General features: G+C 49.1%; 1 protein-coding gene across 1 annotated transcript in view; it reads left to right on the forward strand.

Moving 5' to 3' along the window:
* The first annotated feature begins 3,326 nt into the window (after positions 1-3,326).
* Positions 3,327-21,132, forward strand: part of IFFO2 (intermediate filament family orphan 2) — a 55,893-nt gene continuing 38,087 nt past the window's right edge. Inside the window, exon 1 of the mRNA XM_054394997.1 lies at positions 3,327-3,955. Coding sequence (XP_054250972.1) covers positions 3,327-3,955 — 629 coding nt within the window. The remainder of the gene's footprint in view (positions 3,956-21,132) is intronic.

Consider the following 21,132-nt stretch of genomic DNA (forward strand, 5'->3'; position numbering starts at 1 on the left):
AGCAGAGTGGCTGGAAAGTGCCCAGAAGAGAAGGACCTAGGGGTGCTGGTTCACAGTAGATGAAGATGAGTCAGGGTGTGCCCAGGTGTCTGCAGCCTGGCTTGGATCAGCAATGGTGTGGCCAGCAGGACCAGGGAAGTGACTGTGCTCCTGGACTGGGCACTGGTGAGGCCACACCATGAGTCCTGGGGGGTGGGAAGGTCCGTGCATGATCACACCCTGCTCCCAGTGAGCTGCTCTGGTTGTCCACCACCAGCTCCAGAACGGAGCCCTCACCACCGCTGCTTTCGGTAGCCTCAGCAGCCAGCAGAGGTTACAGCTGAGGGTAAAGCCTTCTGGTGTTGGGCCAGAGATAATCTTTTCAGGTGTTCCTTTGAGTCACCCTCTTAACAAAGAGGCCTCCACCCAGGACTTTTCATTTCTTTTCCAGGAGGTGCTGGCAAAGCAGAGGTTTGTAACACCTTAAGAGAGCCTTTGAAGAGCCTTGGCTTACGGTGCTGAGCTCAGCTGGTGGCTGCTGATGGACTTTGAGCAAAGGGGGGGGCTGCTGCCTGTGCAGCTCAGTACAAACACTGCCCCTCTAGCAATGCTGGCTCACTGGGAATGGTACCAGGCAAAGCAGCAAATTCTCATTTCAAAGCCTATTTGAGCAAATACAGACAAGAGAGGAGATTCTGCCTCTTCATTCTGCTCTGCTGAGCCCCCAGCCTTAAATGCTGCCTCCAGTGCTGGTGTCCCCAGCACAAGAGTGAGTCCACAGCAGTGCCACAAGGATGGTCCAAGGGCTGGAGCACCTCTGCTGTGAGGATAGGATGAGGGAGCTGGGGGTGTTCAGCCTGGAGAAGGGAAGACTCCAGGGGGACCTCAAAGCTGCCTTCCAGTACCTGAAGGGATCCTGCAGGAAGGCTGCAGAGGGACTTTTCCTGAGGGTGTCTGAGACAGGACCAGGGGGAATGGTTTGAAGTTGAGGGAGAGCAGGGTTAGAGTGGAGCTGAGGAAGAAGTTCTTCAGTAGGAGGGTGGTGAGACTCTGGCACAGGCTGCCCAGAGAGGCTGTGGCTGCCTCCTCCCTGGAGGTGTTCAAGGCCAGGCTGGATGAGGCCTTGAGCAGCTGAGTCTAGCTGAGAGGTGTCCCTGCCCGTGGCAGGGAGGTTGAAGTAGGTGATCTCTAGGGTCCCTTCTGCTCTAAGCCATTCTATGAACTACAGCTTTACATCAGTGTTACTACAGCTTTACACCAGCACTCCTGAGAGTTTTCCATGCACATTGCTTGCTCAAGCAGCATCATTCCAATCTGGGGCACTGAAACAAAGTAATCAAGTCATTCAACTAAACAATATCTGTTGATTGCAGCATTGGGAAAGGTTTATTTAATAACTTAATTATTTTAATATCAATGTTATTTAGCACTTGGGCAGGACTCTGCATTGGGATAACAAAATTCATCCCTCATAATCTAATCTCATCAATTAGATGATTTCCCTGAGAGCCAGGAGCAAGGACAGGGAGTGTTTCACTGGGCAGAACCACCCTGCTCTCTTTGTTCATTGTCACTCAGTGGTGTAACCTCAGCCTGGTGTCCTCCAGGGCTCAGTTCTGGGACCAGCTGTCTTCAATATCTTTATCAATGATCTGGAGGAGGGGATTGAGGCACCCTCAGTCAGTTTGTGCTAAGGTGAGAGGGACTCTTGATCTGATGGAGTGTCAGGAGGCTCTACACAGGGATCTGGCCAGGCTGTATCGATGGGCTGAGGACGAAGAGATGAGGTTCAACAAGGCCAGGTGCTGGGTCCTGCACCACAACCCCAGGAATGCTCCAGGCTGGGGGCTGGAAACTGCCCAGCAGAGAAAGACTTGAGGGTGCCAGCCAACAGCAGGCAAAGATGAATCAGTGTGTGCTCAGGTGGCCAAGGAGGCCAACAGAATCCTGGCTTGGCTCAGCAACGTGACCAGCAGGACCAGGGAAGTGATTGTCACCCTCTACTCAGCACTGGTGAGGCCACACCTTGAGTCCTGGGTTCTGCTTCAGGCCACTCACTCCAAGAAGGACATTGAGAAGCTGGAGCAGGGCCAGACAAGGGCAAGGAAGCTGGGGAAGGATCTGGAGAACAGGGCTGGGGAGGAGCACCTGAGGGTGTTCAGCCTGGAAAAAAGGAGGCTGAGGGAAGAGCTTCTGGCTCTCTACAGCTACCTGAAAGGAGGTTGGAATGAGGTGGGGGACAGTCCCTTCTCCCAAGGAACAAGAGATAGAAGATGAAATGGCTGCAAGTTGCACCAGAGAACTTTTAGGTTGAACATGAGAAGAAACTTCTTTGCTGAAAGGGTTTTCAAGCCCTGGGCCAGCCTCCCCAGGAAGCTGGTTGAATCCTCATCCCTGCAGGTGTTTAAATGTGGTGCTGAGGCCCATGGCTTAGCACCAGCCTCGGCAGAGATAGAGAATAGTTGGACACAGAATCCCAGCATCCCAGCAAGGCAGGCATCGGAAAGCACCTCTGGAGATCATCCAGTGCAACCGCCCTGCTAAAGCAGGATCACCCAGAGCAGCTTGCCCAGGATCACAATATTCCAGCGGGTTTGGATTTTCTCCATAACCTTTCTGGGCAGCCTGCTACAGGGATCCAGCACCTTCAGAGTGAAGTTTCTCCTTCAGTTCAGGTGAAACCTCCTGAGTTCGTTTGTACTTGATGCTCTTAAAGGCCCTTTTCCAGCTGACACCATTCTGTGTTTCAGCGTTGTATGGATTAACCTGGGGGGGCTTTTGGCCCCTTAACTCCTCCTTAGCTCCCCCAGCGCCACACGTGTCGGGAACCGCCACGGACACGCGGCGGCGGGGGCGTGGCCTGAACATGAAAGGCGGGGTTTGGGGCGGGACTACGCGACAGAGAGGATGCAATGAGAGGCGTGGCCTGTCGCTGTGGGCGTGCCCCAGCGCCGAAGAGGGCGTGGTCTGTTTGATGAGGTCCTATCCTGGTGGTGGAGGGGCGTGACTTGGTGGTTGAGGGGCGTGGTCTGCTGACCGAGGGGCGTGGCCTGCCGGCCGCGCTCCCGCAGCCCCTGGCGCCGGGGGGCGCGGCGAGGCGGATCAGGGCCCGCCCCGCGCCGCCGGCCGCTCAGTGCCCGGGTAGCGGCGGCGGCAGCCGCAGGAGCGTGGAGGTGTGGGTCCAGGTGTCTCGCTTCGTCTCTCAGCTCTCGGCCCCGTGGCTGCTGGCGTCTCAGCGCGCTCCGCAACGGTCATTCCGCCTAAGCCGCGGCGACCGTTAAGCAGCCTCTTCCGGCCGCAGCCCCCCGCTTCCCGCCTGCCCTCACCTCCCCTCAGGGTCTGAGGCGATGAACTCGCTGCTCTTCGGAGAGATGGCCCGCGCCTTCTCCCCCGCTGCCGCCGCCGCCGCCGCCTCCTGCCCTCTGGGCCCCGGCGGCGCAGGCGGTCCCGGCAGTTCAGCGGCGGCAGCGGCGGGGGGTCCGCCGGTAACGGCGGCTCTTCGTAACGACTTGGGCTCCAACATCCACCTGCTGAAGGGACTGAACGTGCGGTTCCGCTGCTTCCTGGCCAAGGTCCATGAGCTGGAGCGGCGGAACCGGCTGCTGGAGAAGCAGCTGGCGGCCCAGCAGAGCGAACGCGACCGCCGCCTCCGGTACAAGACCTTCTCCCGCGACCAGGCCGTGCAGACCGACTCCGGTACCTCGCCGCTGCTGCTGCCGCCTGGCCCCGGCCACGGGCTGGCCGCCGCTCCCCTCGCCTCGCCCCCCCACTACAGCCGCTTGCCCGGTACCATCTGGAGCTACACCCAGGTGCGGCGAACCGGAGGCGGCGGGTTGGAGACGGTGCAGGGGCCCGGTGTCTCCTGGATCCATCCCGACGGCGTCGGAGTCCAGATCGACACCATCACCCCCGAGATCCGAGCCCTTTACAACGTGCTGGCCAAAGTCAAGCGGGAGCGGGATGAGTACAAGAGAAAGTGAGCGGCTGGCGGCGGGGGGAGCCTTGAGCCTGCGGGAGAGGGCGGGGGGATGCGGGCCGCCGGCTCCTGCAGTGCGGGGAAATGAGCAAGGCCCTCGCTGGGTCGGAGGAAGCCTTAGGCAGACTCCTGGGGACATGCGGATGGGCCTCTCCTTACCCCAGGGCTCTTTCCCAGAGGCAGAGGAAGCCATGGTGAGACCCTTGGGGCTCCTTCCTTGGGATAGAGGAAGCGTTGAGGAGACCCTTGGGTATATGCGGCCAGGCCTCCTCCCACCCTAGGGTTCTCTCCTTGGGGTGGAGGAAGCCTTGGGGAGACCCCTGGGGACAAGCCTTCCACCATCCCGGGGTTCCTTCCCTGGCGAAGATGCTCCCAGGATGCTCCCAAGGCTTTGCCACAATGTGTATGTGGGGGGTTGCCCCTCAGCTTGGCGGCCTGAAAATTGTAGAGTCCTTCCCTGGGAAGCTGGCAAGCTTGATATTAAAAAGAGAATTGTCAGTTTGACTTAAAAAAAATAGAGTAATTAAAAAAAAAAAACAACCTTTTTTTTTTTTTTTGGAGAAGGGAAAGAATCTGTTATTAATATTGTATTGCATAGTTCCTCCTAAATTTAGCTTGCCTTCGTTTTCTGATCTAATCACTCCAGTAGTCGATTTTTTTGTGTGCCAAGCTCTCCCAAAATTAGCTCAGTGCTGCAATATTTGGGTTGCAAATACTGCAGGGGGAAGGTTTTTTGCACTCTTAAAAGATCTTCCTCGGAATTAGGCAAAACAAAAGCCCTAACAACAGCCTTTGTGTAAAAACCCAGGCGATCAGGAGGTTTCTCTTAAGCCTTCTCGGGAAGTCCTGGGCTGGTGTGTTTGTTTTTTTTTCCTTTTCTTTTACATGGTGTTCTCCCCTGCTCGATGGATAGCCTTCTCCTCGGCTTGCTGTGTTCTCCTGCCTAGCATAACTGTGGCAGAGATGGAGGCCAGAGGGATGGAAAGGAAAAAAAAAAAAAAAAAAGAGAGAGAGGCAGTTGGGATTCTGCAGGGAGATTCCTGCATTGTCTGCTGAGCTGCGGGTCCTTCGGGGCTGGTGTGGACACTCCCGTTTGGAGTTTGGGCATCTTTCGGTTTCAAAACGTGGTGTTTTGGGGTTTATTTTGCCTCCTTTCCTAGCCTTGTGGGTTTTTTTTCCTTGTCTGCAGAAGAAATGTAATCCTATCTCAGGGTGGTGCGGTGGTGGGTTTTTTTTTTTCTGTTGGAGGCAGCCGGCGTTTCTCGGCGCTGTGGGCTCTGAAGCGTAGCTGAATCTCTTCTGTCCAGCGTTAACAGGACTGCAGTGTGCTCTCGGCGTAGCTCTGAGCCATCAGCTTCTCTAACAGCCTTCCTTTAGCGAATTAACTCGGGGGGGTAGAGAGATTTTTTTCTTTATAGGCAGGTGGATGTGTTGGAGGAGTCGTTTCTGGCCTGGTTAAGTGAAAGAGAGTCTTGAGTGCATCCGTTTCAAGCCTGTGTGACTCTGCTTCCGTGGCTGGAGCACCGACAGAACGTGGATGGGAAAGAAGTTGGCTTCTTTATTTCAGTCTGGAGTAGTAGGTGCCATGGTGGCACTGGGTGGTGGTGGTTGTTTTTGTGGTTGGTACCAAGGAGATGGGAGTAGTGGTGCCTCAGAGGAAGCTGCGTTTGGTGGAGGAGGATGTGCTGGCTGTGAGGTTATGTCATCAAAAGTGGAGAATGCTTCTTCTTTTTCATGGAGATGTGATTTCTTTTCTCCTCTCGGGGAAGAGGAGGCTTGTGGGCCATTTAAGTTCAACCTTCCTGCTGATACATGCTTAATTCTATCTATTCTGCTCATGCACAGCTTAGTTTCACCCCCAAGCCTGTGCTGAAGGGTGGCTGCTCTCACATAGAGTTGTTTCAGTTGGAAAAGACCTCTGAGATCAAGTCCAACCATCAACCTAAGGCCACCATGGCTGTTAAACCATGTGCTGAAGTGCCATGTCCACACATAAACCACAGACATTCAAGAGAGCAAAGGGGGACTCCTTTTTAGGCAGTCACAGCTCCTGTTTCCAGCACCCTTCCTGCTCTGGAAACAGGTTTTTGTCCTGATGCTTGACAATAAAATTAATTTTGGTTGGAAAAGACCTCCAAGATCGAGTCCAACCATCAACCTGAGGCCACCATGGCCATCAACCTGCATCCCAAAGTGCCACACCAACCTGTCCCACAGCAGGATTTGCTCTGCAGCGTGTTTGATGGCACATGCATCTCTCTGAAATGATTATTCCACTCTCCAGTGACCTTCAGCCACCAGCTGGCCACCACACAGCTCTTTTAGGGGGGTAGCTTGGTATTTTTTTTTCATTGGTGGCCTGGAGCATTCTTTTTGCATGCAGATGGAGTAATGGATGTGCTGTTTAAAATGTGTTTCTTGCAGCCAGAACGGATTAGTCAATTCCATTTCATTCTCATCAGCCTAATGGGGGTGTTGCAGTGTTTGTCAGCACCCCACTCTCCTCACCCTGCTGGGGCCAGTGATTTCTTGTTTGTTTTTGCAGGGAAAGGTTTCTCTGCCCTGGCATGTTTGTGCCCAAGTGTTTATAAATACACACGTTGGGTTCACCTTATCTTGCTGGGAAGCCTTTGATGCTGGAGTTTTCTTTAGGGCAATGAGCTCCAAGTGGGGGGAGAAAAAAAAAAATTCAACCTCATGCCCATCTCCTGATGGTGCTGTTAGGACCTGCAGAAAGCTGGATGTGCACCTGAGCTTCTATCTCAGGCTTGTGATCTTGCAAAGGTGGGTGTGTGGTTGTGCACAGGCTGCTGGGAAGCCCCTTGGAAAGGCACTGCTGCAGGTAGTGGAAACCTGGTGGTGGTGGAAACACCAAGCTGGCCAGATCACAGAATGTTAGAGGTTGGATGGGACCTCCAGAGATCATCCAATTCAACCCCCTTCCTGCCAAAAGCAGGGTCACCCAAGGTAGTCCCCGCAGGAATGCACATCCAGGTGAGTTTTGAAAGTCTCCAGAGAAGGAGACTCCACAACCCTCCTGGGCAGCCTGCTCCAGGGCTCTGTCACCCTCACTGTAAAGAAGTTTCTCCTCATCTTGAGGTGAATCCTTCTCTGTTCAAGTTTGCATCCATTGTTCCCTGTCTTATTACTGTGCACCACTGAAGAGAGATTGACCTCCTCCCTTTGTTCCCCACCCCTCAGCTATTGACAGACATTGATCAGATCCCTCTCAGCCTTCTCTTCTCCACACTAACCAGCCCCAGGGCTCTCAGTCTCTCTTCACAGGGGAGATGCTCAAGTCCCCTAATCATCCTCATGGCTCTCCCTTGGATGTCCCAGAAGGTGGTTTTTTTTTTTTTTTTTTTTATTATACCTTGTTGTTGTTTCACACCAAGAACAGAACCACTTTGCTTAATTCCAGCAAACGGGGCCAATGAGCCACCAAGTCAGTGTGCAAGAATGCCAAGCAGATAGTGATACATCACATTTATTTCCTTTCCAGGATGACCACTTGATTAAAGAGGTGACAGCCAGCAAAGATTCCTTGTTTGAAATGCTCAGCTACCAGGAAAGCACCAGGCAGGTGATTATGTTGGGAAGTCACTGAAGTCAGTCTTGGTTTCAAAGCCCTGTGTGATGTGTCTGTGGTTGGTTGAAGACACAAAGCCCTTGTGAAGTGAAAAAAAATGCAGTGGTGGAATTCAGAGGTGAAAGAATTCCTTTAAATAAAGGCAGCTGGAACTTCTACTCTTAAAAATAACAGTGGGAGGTGATCCAAGATGATTTTTCCATCAAATCTCTGCCTGTGCATTTTTTTTTAGCATTCCCAATGGCTTCATGTTAGGAAAATATCTTCCAGCTCCTTTGTTCCATTCCCCCCAAATAGTTTTTTTCATGGACATCCCAATGCAAGAAACAGTTCTGAGGTCTAGAAGGTATTAGAGTGCACAAGCAGGACAGCACCTAGATCATATTTTACTCTTGTTTTTGTTTGCAACTGAATTACAGAAGAGAAAAAGGAGTCTGGCAGATATTGCAGTCCTAAATTGCCTTCTTTTTTTTCCCTTTCAGTGAAGAATTTTCTTCTAATATCCAACCTAAACCTCCCCTGGTGCAACTTGAGGCCATTTCCCTTTGTCCAACCTCTTGTTCCTTGGGAGAATTGACCAACCCCCACCTGGCTCCAGCTTCCTTTGAGGGAGTTGTAGAAGGCAATGAGGTCTCCCCTCAGCCTCCTTTTCTGCAGGCTGAACACCCCCAGCTCCCTCAGCTGCTCCTCCCCAGCCCTGTCCTCCAGACCCTTCCCCAGCTTCCTTGCCCTTCTCTGGATCTGCTCCAGCCTCTCAATGTCCTTCTTGGAGCGAGGGACCCAAAAATTAACCCAGGACTCAAGGTGTGGCCTCACCAGTGCTGAGTACAGAGGTTGGGGATGTAAACCCAGCACCATGCTCATCATCACATAAGTGCCTGCCCCTCAGGCTTTGGGCAGCTGAGCTGAATGAGGCCCCAGCATCTGAAGTCAAAAAGTGTTGTCCATGTTCCTGTTGGTAAGTGTGTGCCTGCTTATGGCAATGGGAAGATAAATGTGCTTTTTCCTTATTTTTTTTTTTTTCCCTCAATTAATCAAGTTCCATGGCCAGTTGAGGCTGGAGTGCTGATATCCTCCTGTCTTCTGGGAAAGGCAGGAAGGACATAGGCTGAGAGGAGACCCTATTGCTCTCTACAGCTAAACGGATAGGTGGGGGGGAGGGTAGGAGGCAGGGCGAGGGCGCCGCGACCAACTTACCACACAGGGCTATGGAGGAATGGGCCGCATGCTGTGAAAGGGGTACGATGGGAGGTGGGATGTGGTGGTTATTGGCAGGGAAGGGCTAGTGGGGGCATGGGCATGGGTTGTGGGACGGCTAAGAGGTGTTTTAGGGGGGGGGGTTTTGGAACTGAACCGGGTGGGGGGTGATTGTTTGGTGATGTGATGTGGTTGCTGGGTTGAGGGGCATGGGGGGGTTTGTCGTAATATTGGAGATGAATGGGAATTTAAAAAGGAATGGGAATGGGTATCCGATAAGTCTGATGGAGTGAATGTTTTTGAAGATGAATGAGGGAAGGTTTATCAGAATGTGTGGGCTGGGGCTGGGCAGGAATAAATAAGAAAGGGTATGAAATGGCATGGCGAGATAATAGCGATTAGAGTGGGATGTTAGGAGGAAGCTGGTCATGCGGTTGCGCAAATAGGAATGAAGGGTGGACATAGAAGACAAAAGGAAGGTGATGAGTAAGGTGTGCCGTTTTAGGACAGACAAATTGAGTGAGGGGTTTGAACAAGGATGTGAAGGGCTTGTGTGGATAATGGTTGGGCTCGCAGTGGAAGGCGGGGCGACTTCTAGGTTTCTGCGCAAAAGTTAGAGGGCTGGAGGGGGAAGATGTGGTGGTGATGTGATAAATTACAAGAGGACGATTGCCGCTGGGAAGATCGGCGAAGTGGGGGAAACGATGGGGGGGGGGTACGGGTGAGGGAGTGAAAAGGGACGAGATTCATTAATGTAGGAGGAGGGTGGATGAGGTATGTATGGGGGATGAGTGTGGGGGGATGGACGGGGGTGGAGAGATAACTATGGGGTGTGGTGGGGGGGGGGGGGGGGGGGGGGGGGTGGGGGGGGGGGGGGGGGGGGGGGGGGGGGGGGGGGGGGGTGGGGGGGGGTGGGTGGGGTGGGGGGTGGGGTGGGGGGGGTGGGGGGGGGGGGGGGGGGGGGGGGGGGGGGGGGGGGGGGGGGTGGGGGGGGTGGGGGGGGGGGGGGGGGGGGGTGGGGGGGGGGGGGGGTGGTGGGGGGGGGGGTGGGGTGGTTTAGGCTGTGGGGGTGGCGAGAGCTGTAATGGTGACGGTGTGAAAAGTGTGTGAGGGGGATGGGGTGGGGGGTGGTGGGGGTGATGGGGAAGAAGTTAAGGTTTTATTATTTTGTTTGTTATTTTTAGTGATATGTATTGGTGGGTGGGTGTGTTATTGTATCTGGCGTATTTCGTTATATTGGGTAATCTTTATTGGGCTGAAAGCTGTGCCAAATTATGTCGTCTGCTCACCTGTATATCCTGTTTTAGTGAGATAAACCTTCTGTATTACTGAATACCACTCATTTTTTACATTTTTGAAATTCTATACAGTATCTATTTTAATATCTTCTATTATCTTTTATGTTTTTTTTTTGCTAATTTTTATTTGTAAGGTCCCTGAACTACTTCCTGGTATGTCTTATTCTTTTTATATTATTTGCTTCCCTTTTGACTTGCTTGTTAGAACATATACGTGTCGTATTGTATTCTTGTAATACCGGTTTTTTTGATTGTTGTTTGTCATTTTGTTATTCTTCTGTTTATCTGAAAACCTTTCTATGGCATGTAGTCGCTATTCCCTGCTCATTTTTTTTTTTATTATTTTTTTATTCCCCCTCTCTCTTATATATATTTTAGCTGCATGCAGGTGCTGAGCTGTTCTGTGGAGAGCTTTGTCTCAACCTACTATTTTGACTAGTTTTGGGTTTCGATTGGACCTATTTTATTGAATCCCCTAAAGCACAGATCCAAGGACCTGGCATGTTGTAAGTGCTGTTTTTTTTTACTAGAGTAGCAGCCATATGAGGAGTAGGGACTTGGTATTTTTAATCTTTATAATGTAATAATATCTTTAGCTGTTTGCTGTGGGGATAATTATTACTGTATGTAGAAGGCTCACCAGGAAGCTTTGGTCAGTGACACTTGCAGCCCACGAGAGCCAAGCAGAGCCTTAGGGGCTCTGCAGCAGGTAAGAAGTGTGGACCAAGACAGGATGTCCAGGGAGGGGATTCTCCCCCTCTGCTCCTCTCTGCTGAGGACCACTCCTGAGAGTACTGCATCCAGTTCTGGAGCTACTCTGTTAACAAGAGGGCTTAAGGTGAGTTTATGCTGTTTGAAAGGTGTCCAGAGTAAAGGTAGACTCACCAGGGATGTAGCAGAAGGGCTGGTAGTTCTGCTTTCGGCTATGAGGTACAGACGGAGTGTGGTGGGGGTTAGTTATTGCTGATGGTGTGCTTGTAATAGGCGCGGTTAATATTATTATTGGTGATCTTCGGCGGGTGGCTTCGGCCTGGATTCTGGCGTTGTGGCAGCATTTTGAATGCTATGTGAGGTGATGGTAGGGTAGGGGAGTGTGAGCTGTGGTTGGTATTAATGTCAGGGACTGTGAGTTTGTGTTGAGTTGGATTGATAGCGGGTTTGTTTTCAGGGGTATATTAGATGTATTGCAGGTCATGTGTGGTGATAGGAGGAAGACGGGCTGCACCTGTTAATTGAGTGTGTACTGTTTTATTTGATAAGAGCCTTGGAATGTGGTTGTTCCAGTGGGTGGTGGTTGATTGGCTCCAATCCTCTGGAGGTGTTTAAGGTCCTAGTGTCTGGGTTGAGGCTTTTACTAGGCCAGCTACTGATGTAGTTTATTTGTGTTTGGTTATTTTTTATGTTTGCTATTGTTGGGTCCCTGCCCTATACCGGCAGGTGGGTATGGTTTGGAAATGGTGATCCTTGAGTGGATGTCGACACCTTGTCAAACACATGACTGATTCTGTGGATTCTTTATTTATTGTGATTACTTATGTGATTCTGTGATTCTGTGATTCTGGATTCTGTTGATTCTGTGATTCTGTGATTCGTGATTATTGATTCTGTGAAGAACTGATTCTGGATTTCTCTGATTCTGTGGATTTCTGTGATTCCTCTGATCCCTGTGGTTTCTCCGTCTAGCTATATCTGATTGTGATTCTATCCTCGTGAAATCCCTCTTGGCTGATGTCCCCACTGATTGACGTACTGCTTGCTCTTTACGGATGTCGTCGGATGCGCGGTGTGTCGCATGGTCAAATCTGCTCTGCCGACATTAGTGGCAGATATTTTTTAGAGTATAGTTATGGTCTTCTGCCCCAGTTTATAGTTTGGTCTTACATTGTTTTATTTTTTTTTCCCCTCGTTTACCAATTAAAGAGACTTTAATGGTGTTTGGTACTAAGAATTGAACTGGAAAGAATTGTTTTTAACCTCAGGATGGTAATTTTTCATTGGGGATAGATTTAATTAAAAAAGTCCACTTTAAAAAAAAAATAAAAAAGGAGGATCTTTTATTCTTAAATTGTGCTGCAGCTGGGTGTAAGGACAAAGCTTAGCATTGTCAGAGGCAGCAGGGGTCAAAACTCGTTGGGTCTTGGTGTTTTTTGCCTTTCTTAATGAAGGGAACTTATAAAAATGTGCTTATGAGAAGCCCGGGTGGGGGGGATGTCTGAAAACTTTTGGAAGCTAAAATATCAGTGGTGTAACAAGATGCAAATGTTCTGCCTAGATTCAATCAAAACCAAATCATTTGGGGAGCCTGGAGCTGGAACCCGAGCAGCGCTAAGGGCGGCGGGAACGGCCTCTTGGGTACAGTGGGCAAGAAAGCTCTGTATTGCTTGGGTTGCGCGAGCCTGGGCGGTCATGGGGGAAGGGGAGGTAATATTTCCATGTGGATTTTTCAATGAAATGGTGTGTTCCTGCCAGCAGCCAGCCATGCAGCTGGTAATTGGAATGTAATATGGCTTTTTTTTTTGTTTTTTTTTTAGAGGGGGTTTCCCCTTCTGAGATGTGAAGTTTGTAATATGGGAACCGGAGACTGGGCTGACATGATTTTTGGTTTATTTTTTTAAATGTACTTGCACTGAGAAGTTGTCTTTGTGAAGAGTGGCTAAAATTCATCGTTCACAGATGGGTTTTGGGGGGAACGGGTCGGGGTTTAAGGCTGTCGTAGGGGGGGTGGGTTGGATTGGGACTGGGATATAAGGCTTCGATTGGGGTTGGGGGGTTGGGCTAAGGTTTTTGGTGACAAGGCCTTCGGCCCCACGGCCTAGGGCATGGGTGTCCGCACTCCTTCCTTCCGGGCCGGGTTGACCGCCTGAGTGGGCCGCGAGGGGCTACCGGGGCAGGGGAGCAAACATTCCAGCCAGGGGGAGGTGGTTGGGCCGCAGGGGGTCGGACCGAATAATCAGCGGCGTCCTGATCAAGTGCCACAAATTCCCTCACCTCTATCACTTCAAGCCCTTGTTTAGGTCCTCCCCAGCTCTCCTGTAGCCGACGGCAGAAACTGGTAGGCTGCGCTAAAAATAAGGGGTGGGGTCGACGTGTAGCAAGTCTCTTCTCCCAGCTGTCAGCCTGGCCCCATAGAGGGAGGTTCCTCCAGCCCTTTTGTTCATCTATGTGGCCTCCTCTGGATCTGCCTGGTCCACCCCTTTAGAAGTGGTGAAGTTGGGAAGCTGCTGCGTGAAGCTGTGCGCCAAATGAAAGCCCTCCAAGAAGTAGGTTTGTATGGGGTGAGTGCTACATTTTGTTCTTGGACGTAGATTGCCAGGTCTTTGTTGTCTAAACTGCTGCTGCAAGGTACAGTTGTGCATGCGTCAGCCATTAGCATGAGGCCAGGCTGTCCAAATCCTCTGTTGGTTTCTTTTTTATTTTCTGTGGTTGGCAGCCTGAAGAAAACTTGGGTGGTTGGTATGCTAATGTAGGGATGTTGTTATGCGAAGGAGGAAGGAGGATGCTTCCCTTTGATCCTGCTTTTCTAACAAGTGCTCCACAGTGGGCCTTGGCCCTCTGAGATATTGAAGTGGTATGAATCCTGTGGCTGCCTTACTCCAACTGCGTTTGTAATGGGAGCAGCCCAAGGGGGGCGGGGTGGAGAAGAAGAAGAAGTTGCTTAGGTGTGATGCTGGTATGGAAGGCAGGCTGTCTGTTCATAGCTGTGCTATAGGTCTGTGCTTCATTCTGAATTCTTTTTCCTTGGTTAACTCTTAACTCTTGCAGTTGATTTTGTTGATTTAATAAGCTATGGGCAGCGGGGACCCTGGATTGGATGGTGGTTTATTAAAGAGGTTGTTTTATTGTTATGTGGGTCTTTATTTAAATAATTAATAATAAAAAAATGAACAATATATTACTGAATAACATCTATCCACCTCATGTTTTGTGGGTTTGTACGATTGAGTTTTATTTCAGATTTGATAACCTGGGCCTAGGTGTTACTATGTGCTTGTATTGTTCTTCAAAGATACAGCTTCCTCTGTTGCCAGTGTAGTCCACTTGTGTCACTTTCTGTGTATGGTGCATTTAGAATTTACCTTTTGATTCCTCCTGTGTATATCTCTATTGGTGGGAAGCTTTAATTCTCTTATCTAGAAGCTTTAGGAAAACAAAACTTTAAGAACCAGCGTTCTCAGCGTCGAGTAGGTCTGGGGCAAAACCTTACCCTATACCCTTAAATTGGAGCTCTTGAATTTCTTAACAACTTCAAATAAGATCTCTGTAGATTAGACCCTTGCAGTTTGCAGATAGGACTGGATGGCTGTGGAAAACAAATCACTCACTCAAGCAAGACAAATGTAATACATTATTTTCCATAAGCTTCTAAATTTGACTAAATCTTCATCTGTTACTCTAATTACGGCCTTGCGGGTTGCATATGATGTCTGCTGGTGAAGTGCGTGGGTGCTATGGAGCTTAAGAAGAAGGCACTGAGCCCAATGAGACAGCTACACAGATGTCATGGGCTATTAGTGTATGGGTTGGTTTCTATATTCGTGGGGTTGCTCGGCCTAGGTCGCGAGCTGGGATTATGCCGGTGTTGGTGTCGGGGCTGGGGTCTTGTTTGTGGGCTTAGGGGGTGGGGGGGGGGGGGGGGGGGCCTGCGAGTGTGGGGTGGGGTGGCCCGGGGAAGCGAGAATTCGTTGTTACTATGTATCGGGTATGGGGTCGGGTAGGTGCTTGGGAGGGCTGGTGGTATGTTGTTCGCTTCAGACCAGAGGCATAGCGTCGTACAAAACTGATAATAGTTTTGTTTTGGCTAGTTTTTTTGTTTGATTTTTAGTTCCAGCTTGGGTTTGTGTCTTTTAGTATCAGTTTTTGAAAAATGAAATATTCTGCTAACATGCCTTTGGAAAACTTTTTAAAAACGTCTCCAGAATTAGTACTAACATCAACTGAAGCTTAATTTATAATGTTTTTCTGAGAGGGATTTTTTATATATTGAGTATAATTATGATCCAAACCAATATTTTCATTCAGAACATGATACTCATTAAGTTAATTACTTTTATCAGGCTATAATTCAATTACTGGGGATAATTCTAATTAGCCTCGGAGTTTGTACCTTCCTATGTATATAGACTTAACACAAAAGACTACCAGAGGGATGCTGATTTCCTAGTGAAGTTGCTTTGCTATTCAGAGGGTTAAATTTTTCTGTATATTTGTGGGCGTGTCTGAGATTCAGATGTGGCTCAAGGAGTAGATAATAATTTAAGGTTATTTGTATATAGATACTGATAGGTAGAAATTGTAGAAAAGAAAGCACCGTAGGTTTGTATATGTTTGAGTGTTATAATTTGATCCTCGACAGTGTTGATGTGAATTATTGCAGGAGGTACAGGCTGCCCAGGTGAAATATCATAGCACAATTTCCTGGAGTAGCTGGGGTGGGACGGATCTTTTTCCTGCTCTGGTGTGTGAGTTTGGCGGATCTTATGGAGTTTTGGATATGTTTGTCAGCTGGATCTGTGGTTCTCCTTGGTCTGGTCTGTTTCCTCCCCAGTATTGCATAGCACTCTTAAAGTAATCGTGCTCTCTTTTTGGAACAATGACCTCTCGGATATGAAAGACCATCATTGGAGGAGACCTTCTGGCTCTCTACATAAACTACGTGATATAGGAGGTTGTTAACAAGTCAGTGGCTTTGGGTGTTGGTCTGTCTTCTCCCTTTGTTATAAAATTTATATAGTAGACAAGAAGTAGAAATGGCCTCAGTCTTATCTCTGTCAGTCTCTAACTAGATGGTGGAAGGTTTTAGGTTGGTATTCTTAATGTCATGGAACAATGTTTGTTGTTCTTGTCTTAATAGAATTATTCGTAAATGGTCAGTAGGAATTAATGGAACAGGTCTGCTGCAAAGCGTATCTAGAGTATGGTGGGCTTTGGTTTGCATCCGTGTGTTAGATCATTGGGTTGTTTATCTAACAGGCTTGTATTTTTTGGCCATTTGGCTAAATTCTTGGGGCCATGGCTTTGTGGCCCATTATGGGTTGGTGTTGGGTTGATGCTTGGACTGGATGATCTGGTAATTAGGCGGGGTTCTTTTCCAACCCAAACAATTCTCTGCTTCTCTAGTAAGATTTTGGCTATCTCTGTCTCAGGAAGTGTGATATTTGCTACAAGCTAGGATGGCAGCCCTCTTTAGCCTTTTGATCTTGACATCGCTACTTATTGAACAATTTGGTGCCTGGCTGTCTTCTGTGCATTAAAGCTGTTTTGAAAAATCCCCATCTTACTGCCCGACCGTGCTAGAGATCTGTAGTGTAAAAAACCCTCTCAGTGTGTTAGTTATTGTTGAAATCTTCATTTCCTTATGTTCTCTGTTTCTTTTGCTCATTATTCTTTTTAAAATTTCTATTAGTGAGCCTATTTCGTGTTTCGATTTAGTTTTTTCAGCTTTAAATAATTCTACTATTTTTGTATGTCGATCCATGTGCGCACCACATTGCCATCTAGCTCTAGCTCATTGGAAGCTCCTCGCAATAGCAAGATGCATTGGAGGGGGTAGACTGGGGAATGCTATTTTCTGAGAATGGTGCTGCTTAGTTGCCCCTTAATGATATTGTGTCTGCTTTGTTAATGACACAGATGACGATGGCTGAGCTGCATGTGGTTTCCTGGGTGTGAAAGTTGAATCAACAGCTGATGCCATTTGCTTGCCAAGCCTTTTTGTTCAAGCATTTCCACACTAACTCCTCATCTGCATGTGAACTTGGGGGCTTGCTGGACTCAATTTGGAAGCCTTCTGCCTGGACTCATGTGTCTCCTGCCATTCACCCAAAAAGATTGTTAATTTTGAATCCCTTTCCAAGTAGATTTTGTTGTTTGTTTTTTTTTTTTTTGGGACTGGGACCTAGTCCACGTCCTGCCTTGTTGCTGTGGGTATTAGGGCTTCAAGTATAAGCCCACTGCCTGCCATTTTTGGAGCTTGTTCCCCTATCTGGAGAAATGTTTTACTTGTTTCCTTTTTTTGGGGCTTCCTTCTTTTTTTTTTTTTTTTTCTCTTTCTGTTTGGGAAGCACCATTGTGTATTGCTTTTAGGCAGGAGAAGGATATTTAGCGGTGGGGTGTGATGGAATGGATAAGTCAATTGGGATGGAGGCAGAGGAAAAAATCTCCCCAGTCAAGACCCAGGGCTGAGGGGTAAGGCTGAGGCTTTGGAGCAGAGGAGCCCTGAGGGTCTGCCCCTCCATTGCTGGGGGATTAAAGATGTGTGCCAGGGAAGTGTGGGGGAGGATGGTGGCCAGGCGCTCTGCTTCAGGGAATGTCCCAGTGTGATAGGACAAAGGGGGCAAATGGATTGCAAGCTGCAAGCAGAGAGAAGGTACCAACAGGACATATAAAGAGAAACATTTTTCACTGTAAGAGTGCTGCAGCCCCTGGAGCAGGCTGCCCAGAGAGGTTTGTTGGGCTGCCCCCTCCCCCTGGAGGTGCTCAAAGGCCAAGGTTGGATGAGACCCATTGAGCATCCTTGATTTTAGTGGGGTGGGGTTGCCCCCCCCTGCCCACAGCAGGGGGGGGCTGGAACTGGCTGAGCCTTTAAGGGTCTCTTCCAACCTTAAAACCTTCAATGGAGACATTCAAAACCCACCTGGATACATTTCCTGTGTAACGTGACCTCTCTAGCTGATTCCTACCCTGGCAGGTGGTGGTTTTGGACCTGGATGATGCTCTGGAAGAATCCCTTCCAAACTTCTGCCATTCTGTGACTGTATGCTTGCATTGCAGCTGTCACTAATGGGGCTCCAAGTTTAATCCTCAATCTGCCCCCAGTTTCAGGGGGGTTCATTCTGAGTTTGCACTGGGAACACAACCAAAAGCAAAACTTGGCTCTCTACCTGAGCCTTAATTCCACATCACTTCCCCAATCTCTCAGTGCTATGGACAAGCCAAATGTTTTGATTTCCTCATCTTCAATGGTTTCACAAACCTGCAGAGTCATTACCAAGCCTTGGTGAAGAGCTAAACTTGAGATCAAGTTGTGTATTGTGGTCAAACAAACAGGAGTGCCACCACAGGACAAACCCAGATTTGTTGTTTGCTTTCAGGGGAGTTTTTGTGTATGTAAGCAGAGATCAGGGGTTGAAAGCCATGGCAGCTCTCAGACCTTGGGCTGAAAAGAGGAGGAATTTAATTTAATCCTCTTTATGAGGGCAAGGAAACTTCTCAATTTAACAGTGCTTCATTAACATGGAGAGCACAGGTGTTGAAGGGAGTGAGGATGGATAGAGCTTAGGAAGAAATTCTTCCCCATGAGGGTGGTTGAGAGCCTGGCAGAGGTTGCCCAGGGAGGTGGTGGAAAGCCTCATCCCTGGAGGTTTTTGCAGCCAGGCTGGGATGTGGCTGTGAGCAACCTGCTGTGGGTGTGAGGTTGTCCCTGCCCATGGCAGGGGGGTTGGAACTGGCTGAGCCTTGAGCTCCTTTCCAACCCTGACAGTTCTGTGATCCCACTTTACCCTGAAGTACAGGAAATGTGTTTAGTCCATGTGGAACCTCATGCTGGAGTTAGAGATCAAAGGGAACCTGGCTCAGGGTTTTTATTCCATGGAAAATATCTTTCTGTCTGTGGATTCTTGCAGGTGGCTGCATGTCTCTTGAGGGGAGAAAAGAGAATTGTGGGGTTGTTTGGTTTTGCTGGTTGGTTGTTTAATGAAGATTTCTCCGATACAAAGACTAGAGTTGAAATTCAGCAGGCCTGCATCTCATCAGTCACAGAACTGTTTTGCTTGGAAAAGGTCTCTGGGATCATCAAGTCCAACCATCAACCCAACACTACCACAGCCACTAAACCATGTCCCAAGGTGCCATGTTTGCAGAGGTGGTTTTTAACATCTCCAGGGATGGGGACTCCATCACCTCCCTGGGCAGCCTGTTGCGCTGCCTGACCATATTTTCAGGAAAGAAATTGTTCTTAATATCCCTAAACCTTCCCTGGTGCAACTTGAGGCCATTTCTTCTTCTTCTATCACTTGTTCCTATGGAGAAGAGCCTGACCCCCACCTGGACCCAACCTCTTTTCAGTGAGCTGTAGAGAGCAATGAGGTCTCCCCTCAGCCTCCCTTTCTCCAAGCTCAACACCCTCAGGTCCCTCAGCTGCTCTTCTCCAGACCCTTCCCCAGCTTTGTTGCCCTTTGGCTGTTTGGGTTCTTTTGTTGTTGGTTTTTTTTTTGTTTGTTTGTTTGTTTTGTTTGTTTGTTTTTTGTTTTATTTTTCTTTAAAGGGAGAAAAATAGAGCAGAAAACATTTTAGAAGTCCTTCATGCCCTGGAAAATGTTTTGCCTCCTTTTGTCCAAGCTCAACACCCTCAGGTCCCTCAGCTGCTCCTCCCCAGCTTTGTTGCCCTTTGACTGCTTGGTTTTTTCTTTTTTGTTTGTCTGTTTCATTTTCCTTTAAAGGGAGAAAAATAGAGCAGAAAGCACTTTAGAAGTGCTTCATGCCCTGGAAAATGTTTTGCCTCCTTTTTTCCAAGCTCAATACCCCCAGCTCCCTCCGCTGCTCTTCCCCAGCCCTGTTCTCCAGACCCTTCCCCAGCTTTGTTGCCCTTTGACTGCTTTGTTTTTTTTTTTTGGGGGGGGTGGGGTGGGGTGTTTGGTTTTGTTTGGCTTTGTTTGGTTTTAAAGGGAGAAAAATAGAGCAGAAAGCATTTTAGAAGTCGTCAATGCCCTGGAAAATGTTTTGCCACTAATCTGTATTCTTAAGCAGAGCCTAGAACCTGCTGGTTGTCAGTGGGAGGGCAGCTTTTCTTGTTAAAAGGGACAAAGTGACCCTGGGAATGCAGTCCCACTTGCAGAGATGCTGTAGAGAATTTTATCCGTTCAGGAAAGGCTCTGGGATGTAGGTAAGCTCCTTTGGTGAGAACTTTCCCTGAAGGACAGCAAGCTGCTGGTGGCAAGTGTGTGATGAATCTGCAAATAAAGGCTTTTCCCTTCAGAGCTTCCCTTCCCCTCTCGGGCATCAGATCCTTCTGTCCATTTGTATGCACCACAGTCAGACTCTTCTCTGTTAGCATTCACTGACTGCAAAGACTTTGCTGCCTGCTCTGCCTTGTGTTTTAAAGGATCATGGAATTGTTTGGGTTGGAGATGATCTCTAAGGTCAAGTCTTAACCACCATGGCCATCAAACCATGTCCCACAGTGCCATGGCCACGCTTCTCTTGAACACCTCCAGGGATGGGGACTCCACCACCACCCTGGGCAGCCTGTTCCAGTGCCTGACCACCCTTGCAGTGAGGAAATTTTGGTTAATCACCAACTTAAACCTCCCCTGGCTCAATTTCAGGCCATTTCCTCTCATCCTATCACCTAATAATAGGGAGAGGAGACCGACTCCCACCTGGCTCCAGCCTCCTTTCAGAGAGTTGTAGAGAGCAATGAGGTCTCCCCTCAACCTCTTTTCCAGCCTAAACACCTCCAGTTAGAACCATAGAATCAGTCAGGGTTGGAAGGGACCATAAAGATCAGCCAGTTCCAACCCCCTGCCATGGCCAGGGACATCCCACACTAGATCAGGCTGGCCAGAGCCTTAAACACCTCCAGGGATGGAGCCTCAACCACCTCCCTGGACAACCCATTCCAGGCTCTCACCACTCTCATGGGGAAGAATTTCTTCCTCATGTCCAGCCTGAATCTCCCCACTTCCAGCTTTATTCCACTCCCCCCAGTCCTGTCACTACCTGAGATCTTAAAAAGTCCCTCCCCAGCTTTCTTGGAGCCCCCTTCAGATATTGGAAGTTCCCTCAGCTGTTCCTCCCCAGCCCTGTTCTTCAGACCCTTCCCCAGCTTTATTTCCCTTTCTGGATGTGCTGCAGCCTCTCCACGTCCTTCTTGGAGTGAGGGGCAGTTGAAGTGGGATTTTTAATTTTTTTTTTTAAGCTGATAACAGTGAAAACCATGCAGACATCCTCTCCAGTGTAATCCTGGGCTTCATGGTTGGTGGGTAGCTCACCAAATCCCTCTTCATTGTTTGCCTGGGACTTTAGGTACCAAACAATTCAATCCTTGGTGATTCCTGCAGCAGCAGCAGCAACAACAACAACAACTCTGTAGGTGT

This window comes from Indicator indicator, chromosome 32, assembly GCF_027791375.1.
Source record: "Indicator indicator isolate 239-I01 chromosome 32, UM_Iind_1.1, whole genome shotgun sequence".
Classification (NCBI taxonomy): Eukaryota; Metazoa; Chordata; class Aves; order Piciformes; family Indicatoridae; genus Indicator; species Indicator indicator.